Source organism: Elgaria multicarinata, chromosome 4, assembly GCF_023053635.1.
Source record: "Elgaria multicarinata webbii isolate HBS135686 ecotype San Diego chromosome 4, rElgMul1.1.pri, whole genome shotgun sequence".
Lineage (NCBI taxonomy): Eukaryota > Metazoa > Chordata > Lepidosauria > Squamata > Anguidae > Elgaria > Elgaria multicarinata.
The window spans coordinates 46,585,267-46,608,633 of NC_086174.1; the positions used below are offsets into that span (position 1 = coordinate 46,585,267).

Sequence of the window (23,367 nt, forward strand, 5' to 3'; positions counted from 1 at the left end):
CATCTCGGTGGGCTGGTAAAGTAATCAAAAGAGGATGAATTATATGAGATCTCAAACCAGAATAAACAGCACAGTATAAAAGTATGTTTATTAAGTTTCAAGAACTCCTGCTTTTACATGGACGTAATCTGTACTGAAATGGAATTCTCAGAAATGTGCCCTGAAATACTACTGTAAGCTGTTATGGGAAGGTGCAAGGAAGCGTTCAAGACTGTGGTATCAAGGTGTAATCTCAGCATGTTTGCTTGGAAGTAGTTCATGCCAACACTTGTGCAGTTCAGGCTTGTTAAAATTGATACCATAAGCTGAGTTGCCTCATTTCTCGAGCTTGGCTTAACCAGTGGTTGGATAAGAATGCTTAACAAACTATTGTGTTGTGTATTTTGCAAAATGCAGGTGCTGATTTTTCTTTTGGCTTGCTCACTTTCCCTTCGGAGGTGGTGCTACAATTTACTGCATTCCTTAGAGGTTTGACATATCAATTAGATGTTATCAACAGTAATAGAGGGGAAGTTGCTCTGAATGTGAAGTTTTTATGGGTAGGCCATGAAATGGCACCCCAAGGAAAGGTAAAAGAAAGTATTGATAAATAACATATAGGTTGGCCAACAAGCAAAGGAGTCTGATTAAAAGGGATGGGTTAAGTCTATCTAAAATGTAGTCAACTCATTTTGTTGCTACCATTTATTTTGTTTTAATTGAGATGAGAATCACTTGGGCTAAATTATAACACCCTGAGTTCCTTTGCTGCAGATACAATGAATTAATAAAAGCCATTTCTTTCTTTTTGCTGGCTGCATAAGGAGTCATGAGCAACAAGTTACAAAAAGAACAAAAAGATACACATGTGAAAAAGTGTTCAGTGTATTTATATTTGTATCTGGCCTATCTTCAGAGGCTGAAGAGGTAACAGCAACCACAAAATACTAAGATGCAAGGGATAGAGGTGTACAAAATTATGCATGTTGTGGAGAATGTGGATAGGGAGATAGTTTTCTCCCTCTCCCATAATACTAGAACCCGGGGTCATCCCATGAAGCAGATTGGTGGGAGATTCATGACAAATAAAAGGAAGTACTTATTCATGCAGTGCAAAGTTAAACTAAGGAATCCACTTCCACAAGATGGAGTGATGGCCACCAATTTGGATGGCTTTAATGGGGAATTGGACAAATTCCTGTAGGATAAGAGTCTCAATGGTTACTAGTCCTGATGGATATGTGTTGCCTCCAGTATCAGAGGCATTAAGTCTGTATACACCAGTAGCTGGGGAACTTTGTTGAGAGGATGCTGTTGCACTCATGTCCTGCTTGTGGATTTCCTATGGGCAGTTGTTTGGCCACTGTGTGAACTGAATGCTAGGCTAGATGGAGCCTTGGCCTGATCCAGCATGGGTTTTCTTATGAGTATTAGAATGCACTTTCACTAAATTCACACCTACTCATTCTTGTCCATCCAATGCATGCCAGAATAGAAATATCTTCTAGCACTTCTGCAAGGAACATTGTTGGGTTTCTGAAGGTAGGAGGTCGTCACAGTCATGGAACTGCTCCAAAGAATGTTTCACTGTGTTCTCTTACTGTCCTGACTTGTCATATGGAGGCTGCTTCAGCATAGTATAAACATGACAACAGGTGACAGCATAGGAGACTATCATTTCCCCCAAACTTCCAAATTGTGCAGGAACTTGCAATTGGTTACTCTGATTATCTGTAGCCAATTAAAATTATCACCAGACACATAGGTGAGCATATTCTCCCATTCAGCTCCATTGTGCAAACTTATACATGTTTACGTGGAAGTAGGGCTCACTGTTTTCAATGGGGCTTAATTCCACAAAAGTGTGCATAGAATGGCAGCTGTAAACAGCTACTGCATCCTTAAATTAGATGGGAGATGAAGTCATAGATCAGGGATGGGAAACCTCTGACCTGTGGGCCAGTTTGATTGCCAGGTCAGCCCACCCAAGCTCTGCCTCCACCTCAAGCAGGAAGAAGAATCCCTGCTGTTTTCTCCAATAAGTGATTGGAGAGAATAATGGGGTTCCCTTAGGGGGCTGCTTGCCATCCCAGTTGGGAGGCTGAGAGGTGCACTAAGAGCTTCATTTTCCTCAATGGGAGAAGGTGCAGAGCCGGCCAGGGCCCTGGGTGGAAAAGTGTTTCTACACCCAGCACTTCAGCTGGGATAGATTTCTTGTGTACAGGCTTTTCAAAGTTGGGAAACACTGCACACAGCAAAGCCACATACCCCACTGATGCGCCAGATGGAGTTTTTTCAGCCAGGTACCAAGGGCATGTCTACACCTTAAGGGTGTAGAGGGAGGGAGGGGGAGGATTGCTGACTTACCTACTAACGCAATCCTCCCCCAGCGTCTTGATGGGCATGCAACATCCCAGAAAGAAAGAGGGACGTTGTGGCCACTATTTTATTTTCTGCAGCACAAGAAGGAGCGCAACTGCACTCCTCCACAAAAGGAAGGTAAAAGCAAAACAAAACCCTGAACCCACTCTCCATCCCCACCAATGGGCACGGACTGCCCCCATGCAGCTCCGTGCCCATTTTAAGAGCCCCAGTACTTGCATGGAGGAAGGGACAACCCGGGAGCAGCAGCCACACGGTCCACGCTCCTTGGGATGGTCCCAGGACCACGGAAAACTCGGGTTTTCTGTGGTCCCAGATATCCTGGGGAAAGCCTTTGGTTGCCCCCAGGATCTCCTGTGTGTCATTTGGACACACAGGGACAATCCAGGGACTACCCCAAGAGATAGGCATGGTGTAGACGTGCCCCAAATGACATCAGCGGATATGGCCATGCCGCCTGATGTCATCAGGCCTGGAAGGGGCTCAGGGGGTCAACTCCACCCCCAATTCTAGTTCCCCACCTCTGGAATAGATCTTTGAAAATAGTGCTGTGTTTCACATAGGGATATTCATACCCTAGAATATGGTGTTTTGGGAAGTAGGTTGAATGAAATTAAATAAATTATTAGGTGGGCAGATGGTGTTTAGGTGACTGAAGCAAGAGATGGGTGACTCTTTGAACTTCTATTTACAGTGCTGAATTTGGATTTACTTGTGCCAGTGTATATATACTAGTACAATTTCCTAGCTTGAGCTCATGTGGCAGGAAGTGAGATGACTTGATCATTTCCCAGGTTATGTTATCAAGTGTAAGAAATGATTTTAAGTTTTCATACATGTGCTTATTTTTGTTTAAAACCAAAATTTCGCCGAAACGCTGTTAAATTTAGAGGTCCATTGTAATATGTCAAGGATTATTATTATTATTATTTATTTATATAGCACCATCAATGTACATGGTGCTGTACAGAGTAAAACAGTAAATAGCAAGACCCTGCCGCATAGGCTTACATTCTAATAAAATCATAATAAAACAATAAGGAGGGGAAGAGAATGCAAACAGGCACAGGGTAGGGTAAACAGGCACTGGGTAGGGTAAAACTAACAGTATAAAGTCAAACAGTCTGATCAAACAGTCTGAACATGTGTGTGCTCGTTCAGTGTATTACAGGCAGAATCTAAGTAATTTCCAACTGCCAACAGAAGGCTTCCATCAGTGGAATGGGAGGGCACAATTTTCAGTGATTCCCCATCCAAGAGCTGGCCCAAACCATTTAGCTGTTTACGGTGAAGAACAAAATGCTTCCCACCCAACTCCAAGTACAGAAGATGACTGGATTGGCAGTTGCAGTTGGAGCTTACTTCAGCATTGGCAATGGGCATCTTGTGAGGTCATCTGAGGAGAGGGGTATAGGTTAGGGGGCACAGGGCAAGCCATGTGACACATGCTGCTCTGTCCTCTAAAACCGTGCCACTGCTCACTACCCCTCCCCCCAGCATCTGTTGCCTAACACGGCTGCCTCACTCTACATAATGGTAGGGCCAGCTCTGACCCTTTGGTTCCAGACAGCTGACGGATACTCTGGAGCATATTTGTCTGTGTGTATGTGTGTTGGGGACTGCTAAGGGAAGGGGAAATTGCTGAAAATCCCATCCCTCCGCATTCTGCTGCTGGTCACCTTCTCCCAACAGAGAGAAACTAGTTGGATTCCACCCTACGTGTTTTATACATTTTTCTCTTTTTCTGAATTAATAAACATTCTCAGTTTAAAATGCTATCTGTACGAATTTTATTTTTGCTTTATATGAAAAGCTTTATAGAAGTGCCAGGAGGTCAGTATAGACTTCATTAATCTTTTATTTTAGAATTTCTGTTGTAATAAATATGTATTATCAATGCTCTGCGTTATTTCTATTATAAATCACACACTATAACTTTATGCCAGTTTCACACTCAAAAATCCTTTATCGATTATTGTTGTTTTCCTTCTTCCTTTTTTTAACATGTGAAAGGATCTATCTTAGGGACAGAGACTGGAATTTTAAAAGGGTGTGTTTTTGTAAGGGCGTGTTTCCTGACTAAGACATTATTACAGCAACTTAATTAAAGGGAGCTTAAGGTAGAGTAGTCCTGCAGAATTTTTGACCCACAAAGCCAAACACAAAGTATGTTTGATGAGCCACTATAGGGTCCAGTTTTTGATGCCAGCCCAAATGTAGAGAAATTGAGGTTGTCAAGCTTTCGACAGGCTACAATCTTTATACAGTTAGTGGCCTGCGTTCTGCTTCGTGCATCACAAGTTGTGAAGGCCTGCAGTAAAGGGTACCCATGTTGTTTGCCTATTGAGTGTGACAACATTAATTTTACAATCAAAGCCCACCTTCTCCGTGAAGCCCCTGCTACCTTCTCATAGTCAACTTGCAATGAAGTCTAAATTACAGTTGCATTAATTCCTGTTATTAATTCTCATTCCCATTTTCTCTCTCTCCTCCCACTCCCCTGTTCTCCTAATTTGTTAGATTGCAAGTTCTTGGGGATAGAGATGTGTTTGGATTATTTACACTGTGAAGTTACCTGTGCTTTAGCACTGTATAAATGTAACAGCGATAGTCAACAGTGGGGTAATAATAAACTCGAAAGTTGTTTATCCAGGGGGGTGCTCCCCACACAGCATGATAATAATCATCCATGGTGTTGATTAGGATTAGAGTTGAGTCCACACTCAGTTGACTCACTCATCCCCTGCCCTCTCTCCCCTTCAGTACTCTCGCTAGTATCCCATCAGCCATTGCTACTGAAAATCTATCCTGCCAGCTGGACTAGGCCTCTCTTGCCTTGCGACTCTGTGGCTGACAAAATAACCAAGGGTGGCCGAGGAAATAGCCGACAGTGGCTGAGGAAATAACAAATGGTGCTCTCCACGCAACACGGTAACCTGTGAACACTGTTGGTTATTTTGGCCAAATAAACAACCGTTGGTTAAAAAACTCCCTCCATGCAACATGATACCCCATGGTGGGTTAAATAAAATAACCAACCATTAACTATTTAAACCACCATTGGTTATCATATTGTCTGAACCCGATCTAGGTAACCTTTTGATCTGTAAATCTGAAATGTGTAACATACCACCATACAGTGTAGGTCAACTCAAAGATTGTTAAAAACTATACACAAAATCTTTGAGTTGGCCTAATAAAAGTATTTTATTGTACAGATTTTGGATTTCTTTTTTCTTATAGCCAACAAGGCTGCCTTTGTTTTTTGAATGACTTGGATGCCTTGAAATTTTGTTATCATGGTATCAAGTTCTTATGCAGAGGTTTAATATCGACAGCCTTTTAAAACTAGGGGCATAGCAAGCTTAGCAAACCGAACAATACTATTATTTGCTTCACAACTGCACATTAAACTCTTCTGCTACAATGATTTGGCTACTTTTTTATTACTTTCATTTTAAGAAAATCAATTTCCTGTAGTGTTTGAGTATTTTAAACACAGACAGCCACTTCGATACGTGAGTCGGACAAAAATGTATTAAAACCAAATTAGCCAAGGAGAGGCTAATTGCAACCCCCTCTGAGAATATATACAGAACTTTTGCTATGCTAGCTTCATCACCATAGACAGATGTAATGCTTATTGGAATGCCACAGTTCTCAGTGTTTAACGCTTTGAGTCATTTGGGAGCAAACCACTATTTTAATGATAGATGCGTAAGGCAGTCATATAAATATAACACCTCTGACAATATGAGGTGTTTGTTCATATTGCATTTTCTTTAGAATATAGCATGTGTCTCTTGGGATACTTTTGTTACCTACTTTCTGTTCTGTATTTTTAATTAGTACAGGGAGTCATATTGGTTCATTCCTAATGCATCAATAAAATATTTAAATGTATTCAAAATTTATTATTAGATGGCATTTTGCAGTTTTTCACAGAAGCTAAAAGGGAAGGAAGATGATGTGTAATGACTACTTAGCAGGAAGAGGAATCCATTCTGCCAGTGGTGTCTGTTCCACTGGCAAATGGACACAGTTGGAGATCACCCTATATCCTCTTAGGGCATGTCTATACCAAGCAGGATATTGCACTATGAAAGTGGTATGAAAATGGTCTGTAAAAGGCAGGAGCCACACTACCGCTTTATAGCGGTATTGAAGTGCACTGACAACTGTTGGGGACCATAAGATAATACCATATACCGCTTTCATACTGCTATATTCTGCTTGGTGTGGATCCTGCCTTTTATATACCACTTTCATAATTCAATATCCTGCTTGGTGTAGATTAGGCCACAAATTCATCGTCCATGGTAAGGAAGGTTGTAGCTATGAGACAATATTGTCCTCTTTTATTTGTCACCATACAGTTAAGGTGAATCAAGTAACGGGAGTAAAAGTATTCAAAATGTGGAAAATGATACACACACAACACAAGTAGGTCTACTATTGTTAATTAATTATCTCCTTTAAAGGGAGCATTTAGTCATAACCTTTTTTTACAGTATAAGTGGCTTTTTCTTTAGCAGAATTTTGTTTTGCTTTTTCAAGTATTCGCCTGTCTGAAGTTGGTACCTTCAAAATGTGATGTATAAGTAGTGTACCTTTAGAATTATAGTTCTTGTTACAAATCAGTGGTTGCCTCCTTTACCTCTTCCGACCTTGCTTGCTTCATCTGAAGAGAAACTTCAAGAGAAAAAAATGTCATTTTTGGATTCTATTCTGCATTAAAATCACGAACAAAAAGATCTGTGCACCTTTTCATGTAGCTGACCAGACAAGTGTTTAAATAGCAAGAACGGTTAACAGTTTTAAGTCTGGAAATGCAAGAAAAGTAGAACATATAGACAACTTTGGTCCTCGGCAGTGATGTTATTTCTCTTCCCGTTTCCCTTCTGCCTCCAGAATAAAGCAGCAAGAAGAAGTATGAAGATTTCTCTTTGAATTGACTGTGAGATGCTCAAAGCCACTGAGTTTCTTAGTGACAGCTGTTGCTGTTGGAGAGATGAAAGTACTTGGCCCAAGAGTCTGTTTATGTGTTTGAGCAGAGAAAGCAATATTCGTTGCAAGGAGCTCTGAGACAGACAGACTCTGAGAAAGAGAGAGCGAGAGATAATTATCTAAATTATGTTCAGGCTATTATTGAAGACGAATATAGTTAAAATGTAATTAAATATGACGGGCTCACAGGATGCAAGCATGGCTTTGGAATGCTAATCATCAATTACAGCTCTCCTTGGGGGACTCAGGCAGAACGAGAGAATTGGGAGGGGATAGCTGAGGTGAGATATGGAGTATTAAGTAACACGCCCTAGGGCTATAACAAGGCTAATTTCTTTTAAGAGAAGAAGTAGTGACACCAAGGGACTTCTGCTGGCCATGCCGCATGCACGGCGGTCTCTCAGCTTGAGGACCCTCATCGAAGCCTAAGCATAGGCTGCTGGTCCCTGGTCTCTTCTTCAGGATGTAAGCCCCAGCTGGAAATAATGATTATGTGTTCCAATTATTATCTCTGTGTTTTTGTGTATACGTATTGGTGGTGTGTTTCTTTCTTCCATACGTTTACATCATCTTACACAGTGGGCCACAGTCCTTGCTGGGACTTTATTTATTTATTTATTTATTTATTTATTTATTTATTATATTTCTATACCGCCCAATAGCCGGAGCTCTCTGGGCGGTTCACAAAAATTAAAACCATTCAAAGTATAAAACAATATAAAACCATAATATAAAATACAACTTTTTTTAAAAAACACACAACACAAATTAACACAACAGGAAAATGAGATTCGTTTTCTAGCTATTATTCATATTGTGATACAGGAGTCAGAAAATGGGCACGTATCACTTTCCTGCAGGCAATTTCAGAAGAGTACTATGAGTATGGTAAGCTACAGTAAAAACATTGCTTGTTAGAACCAGAAGAAATATGTTTCAATTCTCCCTATCTCTTATGTATTTCATAGAATCATAGAATCATAGAATAGCAGAGTTGGAAGGGGCCTACAAGGCCATCGAGTCCAACCCCCTGCTCAATGCAGGAATCCACCTTAAAGCATCCCTGACAGATGCTTGTCCAGCTGCCTCTAGTGTGGGAGAGGCCACAACCTCACCAGGCAACCGATTCCATTGTCGTACTGCTCTAACAGTCAGGAAGTCTTTCCTGATGTCCAGCTGGAATCTGGCTTCCTGTAACTTGAGCCCGTTATTCCGTGTCCTGCACTCTGGGAGGATCGAGAAGAGATCCCAGCCCTCCTCTGTGTGACAACCTTTCAAGTATTTGAAGAGTGCCATCACATATCCTCTCAATCTTCTCTTCTCCAGGCCAAACATGCCCAGTTCTTTCAGTCTTTCCTCATAGGGCTTTGTTTCCAGACCCCTGATCATCCTGGTTGCCCTCCTCTGAACACATGCACACTACTACACTTGTGAAAGCACGCCGCTAACCATTCTTTTCTTCCCCACCCCAGCTGCTATGCCCTGGACCTGTTGTAGGAAATAGTATTCTATTATTATCAATCTATTATTATTATTATTTACAAAATTCAACAACAGTGTGCAATTGTTAAATGATATTCCTGGACCAAAGTAGTACAGACGAGAACCACTGAAGTTAGGGGGATGTTTTGCTTTCAGGGGCATAAAGCTTGTGTATCAATTACTTTCCTTTTTTAGCTTTTCCTGCTGAATGATTACACAATCACAATTCAACTTTAATTGGTAAATGGAAAGATTTCAGAGACTACTCATACATTATCATACTCCATAGAGCTCAGTTCTGAAGGCATTAACCCTGGGTCCTGTTTTCATTGTTATGGATAACATGTTAAGAGGGAATGAATGCATTTGTGTGGATATTTGTCAGCTGACTAGAGAAGAACATGCCCAGGCTGATCTCTCCTGGAGATTTAACTGCATTTAATGAGGCAAACATGATTCTTTGGGGACCTTAAACCTTTCCCTGTCTAGAGAGTCTCACTACCAAATGCTCCCCAGTCCATATTAAGCCTGTTCCCCTTTCCCCCGCCTGCTCATAAGACTCATAGACTGGAAGTGAGCCCAACAGGAAGGAAAATGGCTGGGGGAGAGTGGCATTTGTAGGGGCCCCTCAGTGGATATAACAAGGGTTAAATTTCCTCCTTTCCCTCCTGCTGATGCTCAGGTGTGAATTCTGATGGTATTTGGGCAAATGTGACTTCAGGAATGTAAGTTTGCCAAGGTACTTGGCAAATTTGATTTGTCCGAGATAGTTCTGCAGCTACACCCAGTCCCTGGAATCTCTCTTTTTAGAAATTAAGCATTCTGCTGCACACACACGCGCGCACACACACGCACACACACACACACACACAGAGAGAGCTTTGACAGTTAAGGCAACTTTATAGGATTTTGTTTTCAAAGGTCAAGCCACGATGCAGTCATTATTATATAAACAGCCACAGATCTTTCTTATTCTTTTTTTAACTTAAGGTTGTGGTTTCAACTTGGTGTTTGAATCCTCCTGTGTTTATCAAATACAGAATCACAATTTTCAGAAACCCCATAATTAAAATTGCATCCTTGTCCCCAAAATCACAAATAATATCAGTCTTCCAGTCTCTGTAATGACGTAGATTGATATATAACATTATTAAAAAGATTGCATTGTTCTAGTAATGCAATGTACCAGATCTTATAGGCTTAGAGAGCTCCAAGTGCTAGAGGCAGTTGTGAGGTCAAGTGCAGGAGGCAAGTTCTTAAAGGGTTGTCAAAAGGATGTTCAGTGCAGTTACTCCATCTGATCAAGGCCCCTTAATGCCAATGGCATCCTTCTGTTGATGAATCTACTATTTCAAGCGTCCCATTCTAGTCTTCATTTAAACTGACAGATGATTGCCTTTATTGCTTATTCTGGTCTTTGGGAGAATTTGCAATGAAAGCAAGAACTGACTCTTATTCTGTGTTATTCCACTTTATGTGGGGAACCCCTGAATTTTTTTTCTTGTCCAAACTATGGAAACTCTCTATTGCAGAATTCCAGAAAGACTGTAAACTCTTAATTTTTGTTAGTAGTTTGAGTTCTTTCTAGATCACTTTTGTAAGAAAATTATGTATCCTTCCACACTCGGTTTAAACAGGTGGGGTTTTTTTTTGCTTGCATCTTCTATGAATGAAAAATGGTTTTATTCCAGATCGATTATGAATTGTTTTAGAGCAGGGAGAGCAACTTCTTTTTGTCAAGGGGACGGATTGTCTCCTGGACTCAGCCTGGCTGAAGGGCAAGATTGTCTCAGAGGGTTGATACCAGTGGGTGATACCAGTGGGTGCAGCTTTACCCCCAAAGCCCTACCCTCCCATTATGGGAATCAGGGAGCCCTGACTCCCATGATGTCATTGAGGAGTGTTATGGACAGGCCCCATAGACTAGATCCAGTCTTGGGCCTTAGCTAGTCCTAAGGATTATCCCAGGCAAATGGAGGGGTCGTCCCTGCCTGCTCCTGGGATCCCCTGCGTGTCATTTGGATGCACAGGGATGATCCCGGGACAATCCTGGGATATAGGCCTGGTCTAGCCATGGCCTTAGTCATGACTAACTTAACCCAAATTATTTCAGTAGCTCTATTCTAAGTATGGCTAAGACAGGATCTGACCCAGTGGCTCCGTTCAGACAACACGCTAAACCATGCTGCTTAACCACAAAATGGTTAATGGAATGCATGCATTCCGTTAAGCATTTTGTGGTTAAGCAGCATGGTTTATCACGTTGTCTGAACAGGGCCAGTGTGTTTGATCTTTTTTTTTATCCCGATAGTAGAAAGTACTTCTACTTGCACGAGTCAGGGTACTCAGTTCTTGTAGATTCCACCCACCCACCCCCATGCACTCCTAGATCCCTACCCCCTCAAAAGTTGTTCATGAGGGTTGGGGGACCCTCCAGAACAGAAAGAATATGGCACAGAGGCCTGTAGTAGTTATGGGAGATTAGCAAAAAATGAATGCCCTGACTTGTGGAAATGGAAGCACTCTGTCTGCTAAGGCAAAGCCACCATGCGATGCAACCCATTAGAATTAAGTGGATAAACAATAATGCTATAATAATATAATTATTTTACCTGGACTAACTCTTAGATCTCTGTAATAGAACTCCAGCTCAAATCATACAACAGTTGTAATAGATTACTATTGTAATTGTTTCTGATGCATTCTTTCTTTGCTAATAAATAGAATAGGACTTTATTCTAATGCTTCTGTGATATTATCTGAATTTTTAGTATGTGTATAAGAGGTTCATCAAATTGTATTAGTTGCTTTTTGTCAACTAATTATATTAGAATCTAACTTTAATTATATTAGAATCTATTTTGGTAGAAATTATTTTGGTTTTTTAAAATCTTATGTTCAAGTTGATTTCAAGGAGAAAAATGCTAATCTGATTAGGCATTAATCCAATGTAATGATGGACTGCAGTTCTATGGAGACATTCAGAATTTATTTCTCAATCCTGTTTGGGAAGAATAAAGGGATGATAGAATTACATTACTTACATATCACTCATTCATTAGGAGTAATCGTATCCCTTTTAATAGTGTAAGAAATCATTCTGTATAATCTGTAATCAGTTTGTAAATAAAAAATTGTAAATAAATAAACAACCATTGTTGAAAAATGGTAAAAGGAACATGAGCATTGCTTTACTGGACCAGACCAAAATTTATCTAGTCTAGCATCCTGCTTCCCAGCAGCCAGCAGATGTCTCTGGAGGCTCACAAAATAGGACCCTGTTTATTTTTTTCTGTGAATGTCTGTCTTTCTTTCCAGGGCAGGGCTAGGCAACCATTTGGGGCCATGGACACATCTGTAAATTTGAGAAACTCCTGGGCACTGGGCTGCCCTGGGTGGGCATGGCTAGTCACAAAGGACAAGTAACCTGCACTGAGGCAATCATGGGAAATTAAGATGGCAGCAGCTAGAGCCTCCCACTTTATTTGGAAGCAATCCCAGCTGCCAGTAAAAGAAAAAAAATACTTATAAGTTAAAATTGGGAGGAGTAGGGTGTTTTAGGATGCACCAACAAAAGTGTTTGAGACCATATTGCCTGCTCCTGCTCTAGTATGACTAGCTGCAGTAAAAGACAGCAAGCTTCCTGCACCGAGGAGTTTCAGCAAGTGCAGCTTGCTATATGGGGTAAGACGAGCTGCATCTCTTGAAATCACTCTTATAGCTGTATAGCTGAAGAGGCACAGAACTCTTTGTCCTTTTTTGTAGCTCCTTTCTTTCTAAGTAAACATTGCCCAAAAGAATATGGTGGTAGTGCTGCTGTTCCTGCAGGCCACCACCCACTTGTAAGCACTGACCTGCTAGCGACCAATGCCACGGAGCATAAAGTGATTGTGTTTTGCTCCGGGTTTGTGCTGTTTCTAAGGTGTTAACCTTTTATCGCATTTTATTGTCTTATTGGTTTGATTCGTTATGATTGATTGTCTCCTTCAGCATTCCAATAGAAAGGTCATCCAAATATTGAATAAATAAGATAAAATATCGATATAATTAAATCACTATAGATTTTTTTTCTTTGAATTAAAAAAGGGTTTAATTTATTGTTACTACTGTTAATGTTATTGTTTGCTCTGATATTTCTTGCAGATCTTGGCAAGTAATAACTTTGGACAGACAAGCAGCGTCTTTTATCAGAATTGTTGGAACTCACAACACGGCTAATGAGGTAACTTACTAGATGATACTCTGCTGTATGCTGTAATATACACAAAATGTCACCCAATCTTCCTTACTGTAGGCTGCCAAAGATTAACTTCTTTCTTTTTACGGGGGAGAACCTAGCAGACGAGACAGAATACATTCTTTAAATGAATATATATGGAATGTATTGGTGACCATAAATATTTCTTTGCACTCATGTATATAAATTTATCATTACAGTGTTACCACGGCCTTCAATAGAGCATCACTGAATGCTGCTTGAGGAAGCTATAGTTAGAATTTCGTGCACATTTGTAAAAAGGCTCAGATGCACTGAGAATTGCAACATAAGCTTATAAATAAGAAAAATACAATCAATGCTCAATTCCCAAAAGAAAGTATATATAAATGGCACTATTCTACATAAAACCAAGTCATTCCTTTGTTGTGGTGGGTGTGGGTGTGGGTGTGGGTGTGGGTGCGCGCACGCGCGTGCTTACAATTTCGGCAGTTCTAGGTGGGGTCTTTCCCCCGCGCTCCAGCCTTCCAGGGGCCACACTCTTTCTGCAGCAAACTGCAACAGAGGCTGAAAAGGGACATATTTAGCTCGCTTTACCAATTTTTTGTTGCTATGGTGGGGGCTGCACTAGAGACCAGGGGGGTTCATGCAGCCCACGGCCCATGATGCCCACCCCTGCTTTATGGTATTGCTGGCAGGAATGGCTTTTAAATGGGCAAGGTCCAATAGTGTAGCCATTAGATTGTACTGGCTATAATAATGTATTAGTAATTAGTTTTAGTAGCAACAACAATATATTAGTAATACCCGTGAGTCCCTTGAAGCAACACAAATGAGTAAATCTTTCCTCTTTAGTTTGGATTGTATTCTCTTTGGGATACGCCTAATCTTCTAACCAGTATTTACAGTTCTTGGTTTTGCATGATTCTTTCATCTTTTCTCTGTCATGTAGGCACAAACCCCTATTTATAATGAATTTACATCTGGTTAATCATATGTGTTCCATTAATTTTATAAACGAATTGGATAGAATTACATCCCTTGGACTGAACTAACACCAGGTGGATTTTCTCTGTCATGTCAGTTGTTACTCGCAGCCAACTTCAAAAGAAAGGGACTTTGGGAACACAATTCACAAAGCTTGCTATCATGTTTTACACTTCTAAGCCTACAGACATCTGTAGCAGTATATAACCTAGGCTGAAAGAGAGAAGCAAAAGGCTGAAATGAAGTCCTGGGCTCCGGAGCTGAATATCAAGGATTTTATAAAACTATTTTAAAAAATAATATTGTAATGTTGCTGAATTTCCAGTAGCTATGCCTTGGAAATTGGAGCCAAGATTTGGTGCCGGTTAGCATATTTATGCCCCTGTCAGTCATATTAGAACGCCTTTTTACTGAAAGAGAGTTGATATATTTTAATCCTGTGAAAAGTGAATCATGTCATATCACAAAATAAATAATAGCACCATTAAAGCAGAAGCCACAAATGCAAGTAGGTAAATTATTCATCCCTTTAAACTGTCTTTGTGCATGGAGTCCCCCACCTCCCGAGAACCAAGGCAGCACTTTAACCTGTTCGAATCTTAAATGTGGGCAGATTAATGTCTCTAAAGCCACTAATATTACATGCTCCTGCATACATATTTCATACAGTGGGAAATTATAAATAAGACCATAAATTGAACTCAGTGACGCTTTTGGATGCTATTTAACCATTCATTGCCTGATTCTCAGCATGCATCAATGCTGCTCCCAGAGATAAAAGAATTAACTATTGACAGATTGTAGAGAGTAAACTTGTGAACCTAATTAGTGGTTAAAGTTGCTAAGAGGTTACTCAGTACCAACAAGCTTCATATAATGCTTATTCTGGCATTTTCTCCCCCCTTTCTCCCCTACCCACAACACTAAATACTTATTTGGTTAGGGACATTGTTTCGTTATATTTACAGTTTGCAGTAATTAGGATCAGGGTAATTATCATAGTAGACCAGAATAGTGTTCTATTTCAAGTTCAGCAGCTTGTCACCAACAGTGATCATTACCAAATGCTTCAGTGAATATGCAACAATATGCATAGTAGACAATTACAGGATAGCCTGCTGCTAGAAAAAGTGTTCTCATAATCCCCAGTTAGTGGTGAAATTAGACTCCAATAGCACTTTCAATGATATGATGACATCGTCAATGTTTGAAAATGTCAGTGAAATACACAAATGTTTTGTAACATTTTTCTTTAATATATTCAAATGTTTTACAAAACTCTCACACACTCCTCTTGTTGTAGACAAGATTACAGAGGTACCAGTGCATTTGTAGGCTCACTCTGCACTGCTTCTGAAATGTTTAAAGGTTCAAAACAGTGTGAATGGCATCAACTGGGCAGGACTTTAACACAAAATCAGTAGCTATAATTACATGTTAAGAACTAAGTTCCAGACCCAGTGAAGAAAAAGGTATCTTTACAAATGTTTGTACTTAACTTGAGCTTCAATGCTTGTACTTAACTTGACAGACTTGATTTATGTTAGCTCTTGCAAAGTAGAGGCTTGAATATTACCTCTTACAAATATAGTCACCATCTTTCTCCATAGAAGACACTACCATAAAATTGAATGTCTTGTTATTTCCCAGATTGCTACCATAACTAGTTCAAGGGAATAAATATTAGGTTAGTAAATCTGTTGAGACAAATCCTGAGTCAGTTTAAATCTTGAGGTGGGAAGAATCATGCCAGTTATCATTAGAAACATTTAATTCCTTATCATATGATTGTTACTTGAAAGCATCTCACATACCTTCTACATGTTATATGTAAGCTCTGGTTGTGCAGCTGTTCTGGTGTTAATGCATTACTGTTCTTCCCCAAAGTTGTGGCTGGTGTAGTTATGCTCACCTCACCTAATGTCCAGAGCCTGCAGACTACAGGCTCTTCATGCCGTTAGAGCCACTAGAGTTAATAGGATATTTTAAAGTATCAGCTGCACAGCAGAGAATCCTCTGTTTCCTACCCTCTTAGAAATCAACTCTATTTTTATTTAACATGGGAGATAAACTAGAGACTATTAAAATAAAGATTCATACGTTCATCACACTTAATACTAGCAACCAGATTCATCCTCATCTGTCCCAGCTTTGTGTACTCTCTGGCACCATCTCTAGCACACCAGAAAGTTTTAGGAATGCGTGCTGAAAAATGTTCCATCTTGTTCTTTCTTTGTTGACTTCTGGCAATTTCTCTGAGCCTGTCTTTTTTCATCATCCTGAAAGGCAACAATTCTTAATTCTGACGTGCTAGCTTTCCATCTTCAGTGCTTTTTTTAGGTGGAGGGAGTATTCAAACATATGGTCCACTGCCTGTAGACTGAAGTAGTACTGGGAAGGGTTACTCCATGTTCTATTTCAGTACGTTTCAATCTGCCATGAAAAGCTCCTCTATGTTTCTTCAATACATCACACTGCATTCCTACTTACTTTTGAGCAAATGAGCTTGAAGCACTTTTGCATGTTTCCTTTTTCTGGTATCTGTTAGGATCCCTTCCACAATGTTAAGATTTTGTGTGTAGACTAGGTGACAGATGCCCAAAGGGGAAAGGATTTAGGCAGTTCACCGCAATACATCTTGATCTAGAATACAACTAAATTTTCTCTTCAGTACTACATAAAGCTGAAAGAGTTGAGCGCTGGAGTTGATTAAAAACAGTAGTTTTTAACAATTGGGGCTTTGAATCCCGAACACAATCGTTTGTTTTCAAACCTATTATTGCGATAGGGAATAAAAATGCAAATAAGTAACAAAGAATGGGAGCTTTCTTTCAAGATCTCAAGACATTAGTAGACTCATAGACATAACTTTTGATATTATTTACATTCTATTATTTAACTGGTTTAAAGGTAGATTATTAACCAACTAAAAATTATTTAATTGGTTGACAGCCCTAATAAATGAAAACAAACAATTGCACCTGTATTCTAAACCAACACTGAAGACTACATCTGGATTGTAGTCATAGCTTATTTGATGTTTTAATTGCACTTTTATTAGCATAATTTGCATATCACTTATTGAAAATAGCAGTTGTCAGAGTATAGTTGATTGATAGGGCTACAACATTTTTATTTGGAAATGTTATTCTCAAGTGGAAAGAAGTTGAGTGAACCCTTGACGGGAAGATCTCAGAATCCCAAAAATATGTATTGGGAAGGAGGAGAAAGCAGTGTTGGTCTTGTTCTTTCATTTGTTCCTTATATCCTTTGTAAAACTGGATTTGTCATACAACAACACAACAGCCCTGTGGTCTGTGAGAATTAACTTTGTAGTGTCAATCATATTTGAAGAAGTGATCATTGCTAGCCATTAACAAACCTCTATTTCTTTATATTTTTCTTTTCTATTTAATGGTCGCTGGTTGTCAGCTATGTTTTTGAATAAGGTGTCTTAAAGCCTAAAAACCTGAATCTTATTTAATTGTAGGTTTTGTGGCCTTCTCTGGTGTTGCCTCACTGTTTTCCAAAAAGTTTGAAGATGTTTGTGGAATATTAAGAATTTCCTATTTTTCTGACATTTTCGGCTCGATTTAATGTGACTGTGAAGTTTTGCTAGTCTGTTTTGATTTCTTAGTCACCTACTCAGCATGATTTTGATTTCCTTCAGCATTTTATCAGTCTCCTTTGGGAAATGTATGTCTACTTCTGCCATCTGCCTCACATCTTTCTTCGTGAATGGTAAAATAAAGAATGCATTATGTTTTTAGCAATATTTCATGGTGCTCCTAAAAATCCCCCAATCCTCTTCAAGCTAATACTACCTTATATAGTAGCCTCTAGTTCTTTAAATAGTTTTAGAATACTTATCATCATTTTTCTTAATTACTCATGACATGTTTTTGCTCATCAACTGTGCTTTATCCTTGTCATCTAATCAGTTATCACAGCTGGTGATGGCATTCCACCTATACTTTTCCTCTTGCGTTCTGTTCGTCATAGAGTATATAGATTCATAGTAGTTTTGCTCTCTTCCTCCTCCTCCTCCTTCCTAATCGTGCATTGTTAATCGTGCATTGTGCACATTCATCCTTTATCTTGTTTCTATTTGATTTCTCTAATTTTTGCTCAATTTCTTTTTCCAATTTCTTAAGCTGTTTTCTTCTTGTATTCTCTAATTCAAGGGTGGGCAGATCAGGATCACTGATGTGTTTCTAGCTAATTTGCGGTATATCTGTAAAAGGGTTGTTTCTGACACAACAACAACGTGACTTACTTACCTAACTTAACAAGGAGTGGATTTTGCGTACTCTCAGTTCATTTCTGAAAACAAATCTCTAGGCTTTGAGATACCATATTCTTTAACCCAAGGTTATATGTTCTTGATCTGGTTGGTAGATCTTGGGGTTCTAGTAAAAAACAAAAACAGAGTAGGTCTGAAGTCTGCCCACCACTGTTCTAATTAAGCTGAAAGCCATCTTGGATTGTTTCTCCTGATCTGCTTCAAACAAACTCTGTTTAAACTTCACCCTGCCCCTCCCACACAAAAGCAGTACACACTTACATTTGTCTTCAGTGGCTGCAGGCTTGATCCAGCAATCCCTAACAGTCAATATTTATTTATTTATTTATTACACTTATATACCGCTCCCATAGCCAGGGCTCTCTGGGCGGTTTACAGAAATTCTAAAATTGAGGTAAAAACAAGTATACAAAATTTAAAACTCTAAAACACAGAACATACACACATAAAGCAATTAAAAACCGATTAAAAACTAAACATGTGGGTAATTAGGATGTGCCGCCATATGCCTGGGCAAAAAGGAAAGTCTTAACCTGGCGCCGGAAAGATAGCAGCGTTGCTATCTTCTTGCCGACAATCCCTAGCTCTGGACATATGGCTGTACTCAGGAGAGACCTAGTCTGTGTAAGCAAAACAATATGTGCATGAAATAGCTTCTTCTGTGGAAATGAACAGGGAAGACATCCTGGTTGGGGATTTCTGTACACACCGTCTCCGTCCTGCATCCAGAATACATTTCTAGATCATTATGCATATTTGAAAATGCTTGGAATGGTTCCATCCTTTAGCGGTTCCACCTGTTGCCCTCATTTAAGCTGTGGCTCTTACTGCCCTGAGCTTGCAACAAATCTGTTCTTAGTTTCTTATTTTAGTATTTTGTCCTTGTAAAGAAATATTACCTCTGATATGCTCTTACATATTCCTCAAATTCATTTAGTCATCTTTATGTTCAACCCATACTTATGCCATTCCCCCCATTTGTTCCTACAGGATTTCTTATCAAGTTATATAGACTAGTGCTAACTTAGAAATGAGTCAAATATGTTTCTTGTGTCATCTTCAGGTTTATTTTCCTATATATCTTTTTTGTGCCAGAAGGGTATTCTTACAAAACATTTTCACTAAAAATCTGCTGCAACTGGAATATATTCCCTGTTTGTTCTACCAAATTAGTACCTTTTTTGTTTTAGGTTTAGAGCGATCAGTTCCAGAAGGTGGTGCTAGGAGATGCTTTTTTGGCACCTTAACCATTGGTCTGGGGATGTAAGAGAATTTCCTTTCAGTTCGCAAATGTGAACGGGGGTGCGCATTCTTCAAAAATGTTTGCAAATTCCCAAACTTGCATTTGCATTTGAAAACGTGTGTGTGTGTGTTTTTAAATGCACACTTTTAAAAATGCACACATTTTAAAATTTGCATTTTCTTGCTTTAGTCAATTGCACACCCTTGAAAAATACACACTTTTTTATTCAAAATGCGGAACGGACTTTAAAAACAGATTGCAAATGAGAACAGGACAAGCTGGACCTGAGCTTTTAAATAAAGTCCAGAGAATTTCAGCAAACTCTAGCATCCCTGGTTTTCCCATCCCGACATTGGCCTACGGTGTCTCTATTCTGTCCACAGACTGTTTAATAACTACATGAAGTAACTGTTTGAGAGTTTGGGATGTTGTATTTTATTTATTTCATTTAATTTCATTTCTATACCACCTAATAGCCGAAGCTGTCTAGGCAGTTCACAAAATTAAAACTATAAAGTACAGCTTAAAGTATAAAATATGGAAACGTAAACCACAATATAAATCCATAATACAAAAGTACAACCAGAATGAAAATGAGCGGCAATGCAGAGATTTTACAGGTTTAAAATACAGATTTAAAACAGCAAAGTTAAAAGACTAGGATGATAAAATGCTGGGAAAATAAAAAGGTTTTCACCTGGCACAGGAAAGGGTGTAACGCACGTGCCTGGTCAACCTCTCTAGGGAGCTCATTCCACAGCTGGGATGCCACAACAGAAATGGCCCTCCACCTGGTAGCCACCTGCCTCATTCTCTTTGGCAAGGGCTCAAGGAGAAGAACCCCTGAAAATGATCTTAGTGTCTGGGCGGTAAATATGGGAGGACATGTTTCTTCAGATAACCTGGCTCCACGCCATTTAAGGCTTTGAATGTTAATACTAGCACTCTGAATTGGGCCCAAATATGGACTAGCAGTCAGTGCAGCTGGAAAAGTACTGGCGTAATGTGGACTCATTGGCCAGTCCCCACTAACAATCTTGCTGCTCTGTTTTGGACCAGCTGAAGTTTCCGGACCGTTTTCAAAGGCAGCCCCATGTATAATACATTGCACTAATCCAGATGAGAAGTTATCAGAGCATGGATAATTGTAGCTAGGCTACAACTGTCTAGATAAGGTTGTTATATATCAGCCTCAGTATGCTGACAACATCAAACTATTTATCTGCTTGCCATCACTTTTTTGGGAAGCTTAAGGGTCAGTAATAGACTGGATGAGGCCAAAAAAACTTAATACGCTATGCCCATGGCATTCCCACGATCCACTAAACTAGTAAATTTAACAAAAAACAATGAGAGAATGTTGGTCTGGCATGACTTATACATGAAATTCATTATTTCTAAATGCTCACAGATTGACTGCTTAATAATCTGTTCTAGAATTTTGCCTAGTATTGAAATCAGGCAGAGAGGTCTGTATTTCCTGGATCTTCCTTCTCCCCGTTTTGAGTATGGGAACAACATTTGCCCACACACAGTCTTCTGGCACCACCTCACCTGTTCTCCAGGAATTCTCAAAGATTACAGGCAACAGACCTGAAATAATACCTGCAGGCTCCTTCTGCATCTAAGGATGAAATTCATCATTTAAAGTAAATAGGTGTTTTCTTGTTCACAACAATATCACTCTTCTTTCTCACTCCTACCCAGATGCTTTCAACACAGCTTCCATTCTCAGAATCATGGCTTTTCAAGCTATATATTCTTTACATATGCTATACTCCTCCTTTTCTGTGGGTTCTCTTCTTTTGAGCAAGTTATTGGTATATTCCAATCATTAGTCTCATCCCACGACGTGTTCAGTTCCAGTGGCTACACCAAGAATTTGGAATTCCCTCCCTCCTGCCTTCTCATCTATTATGCATCCTTTCGGGAGGTGAAAACTTTTTTTTCCAGCTAGCATTAGCCTGTTAGTTATGTGACTGTAATTGGATATTTTCTGCTGATTGTAGATATTATTAGTGCTGTCTTTCATTTTAGTGTTTTATTTCTTCCATGTGTAGGAATAAAATTTTATGGTGTATTTTTAATATTTCAGTGCATACTGTTATTATTAGCTACATTGAGTAGTGTTCTGCTGGAAAAGTGGGATATAAATATTTGTAATAAATAATAATAGAAATAATAGTGAATGTAATGATGCTGTGATATCATGTAGCCTCGCAAATTTGGCTTCTGATGTCAGGATCTACTTGTTTAGTTGCACGCCCTTCCCAGGAAAGTTATACATGTTAAATAATTGATCAACTTAGTGAAATTCCGTTTTCTCAAATTGTGTTGCTGATCATGGCAGCTGAAAAATGACAACAGCTGTTGCTTTGAGAAAATCAAAAGTACAAATAATTGCAGTATTTTGAGAAGGGTCTTTAATCAAAGCAGCACAGCCACACATGTGCAAATGTGGAAATCGCCCTGACAATTGAAGGAAAAGCTATCATGTAAATATAGATAGATCTCTGCAAGAAGATGGTAAAGGAGCAGCTGAGCATCGTTCAAAAACTAAACAAGAAAAGAGTCTCTGAGGAATTTGGCACTAGGAAGGGGGAAAATACCCCCCTTTTTTCCCCTTCTTTTTTTCTTTTCTCAAATGTTTGTGTTTCTTTAGCAGTATGAAAATAGCTGCATTAAATAAACTATAACATTTCACATTCACTGCTGCCCCAGTCAGTATTAAGTTCCAAAGAACAGCCTTTCACGGGTTCTTTTTCCTTGTGATGTTTTTATAATGTTATTCGAGTATGAGGGTACAAGGAGGCACTGAGACAGCATAGCAAAAGCCACACAGGCAGTTCTCCAGGCCTGCTATTTGCCAGCAAAACTCAGCCTCTTTCTGCCTAAATTCAAACTACAAAATGGCTTCCTTTGGCCCCAAGTCAGATAGGTAGAGCAGGACACATGTTCTTAGGTCTTGGGGTAGCCCATAATCACGGAAGACCATTAAGGAAGCACTTTCAGCATATCCAGAGAGCATGCTTGTTTGGCTCGATATATTTTAAAACTTTAAAGAACACAGTGACTAGAAAGATACAAGGGCTGTAGTAGACAGCCCAGTGGAGATGTCTGCTCGATGTTCAGTGACACTCTAAAAGGCTAATGGGATTCTAGGCTGAAGTAAAGGAAAGATAGCAAGGAGAGAATATTCTAATGGTCTTGTAAAAATCAATGGTATGTCAGTAACTTGTTTTCAGCCTTCTCACTTCCAGAGACACGACAGGCCTGGAAAAAGACAACTAAAATAGTAAGAGTTTCCAGTGAATATTAAACAGGGTTTGAGAAAAGATTTCAAAGGCCTGAAGAAAAGAGGCAAAAGTAAAGAGTGGGGGTGTGGTCAAGGCAAATGGTTAAAAAACTGCTAGCATAAAATGAGGGTGACCATATTTTGGAAACCAAAAAGGAGGTTGTCTGTCCCCCAAAGGGGTATTCCCACCAGCATGTCTGGCACCAGGGGGCATGTCCAGCACCAAGGGGGCTTGTACCGACCTGAACATAGCCTGGGTCACGTATCTGATTTTACAACACACAATTAAGACAAACCTGTCCTACATAACATCTTAATGTTAAAATCACTGAAATAAAGAACAAGTGAGACATTCAATGTATCTGAAATTAACTTCAATTACTCCTACTTTTGTAGCTTTTGGTGTACTTTGAAGCTTTTGCTATACTCTATGTGATACATTCTTCCCTTCCCTGAAATATCTTTTCTCACAC

At 39.5% G+C, this 23,367-nt stretch overlaps 1 protein-coding gene across 2 annotated transcripts in view; it reads left to right on the forward strand.

The window, feature by feature from the left end:
- Positions 1-23,367, forward strand: part of BTBD9 (BTB domain containing 9) — a 185,794-nt gene that overhangs the window by 157,658 nt on the left and 4,769 nt on the right. For both annotated transcript variants that reach the window (XM_063124189.1, XM_063124188.1), the window contains exon 10: positions 12,994-13,072. In XM_063124189.1, coding sequence (XP_062980259.1) covers positions 12,994-13,072 — 79 coding nt within the window. The remainder of the gene's footprint in view (positions 1-12,993; positions 13,073-23,367) is intronic.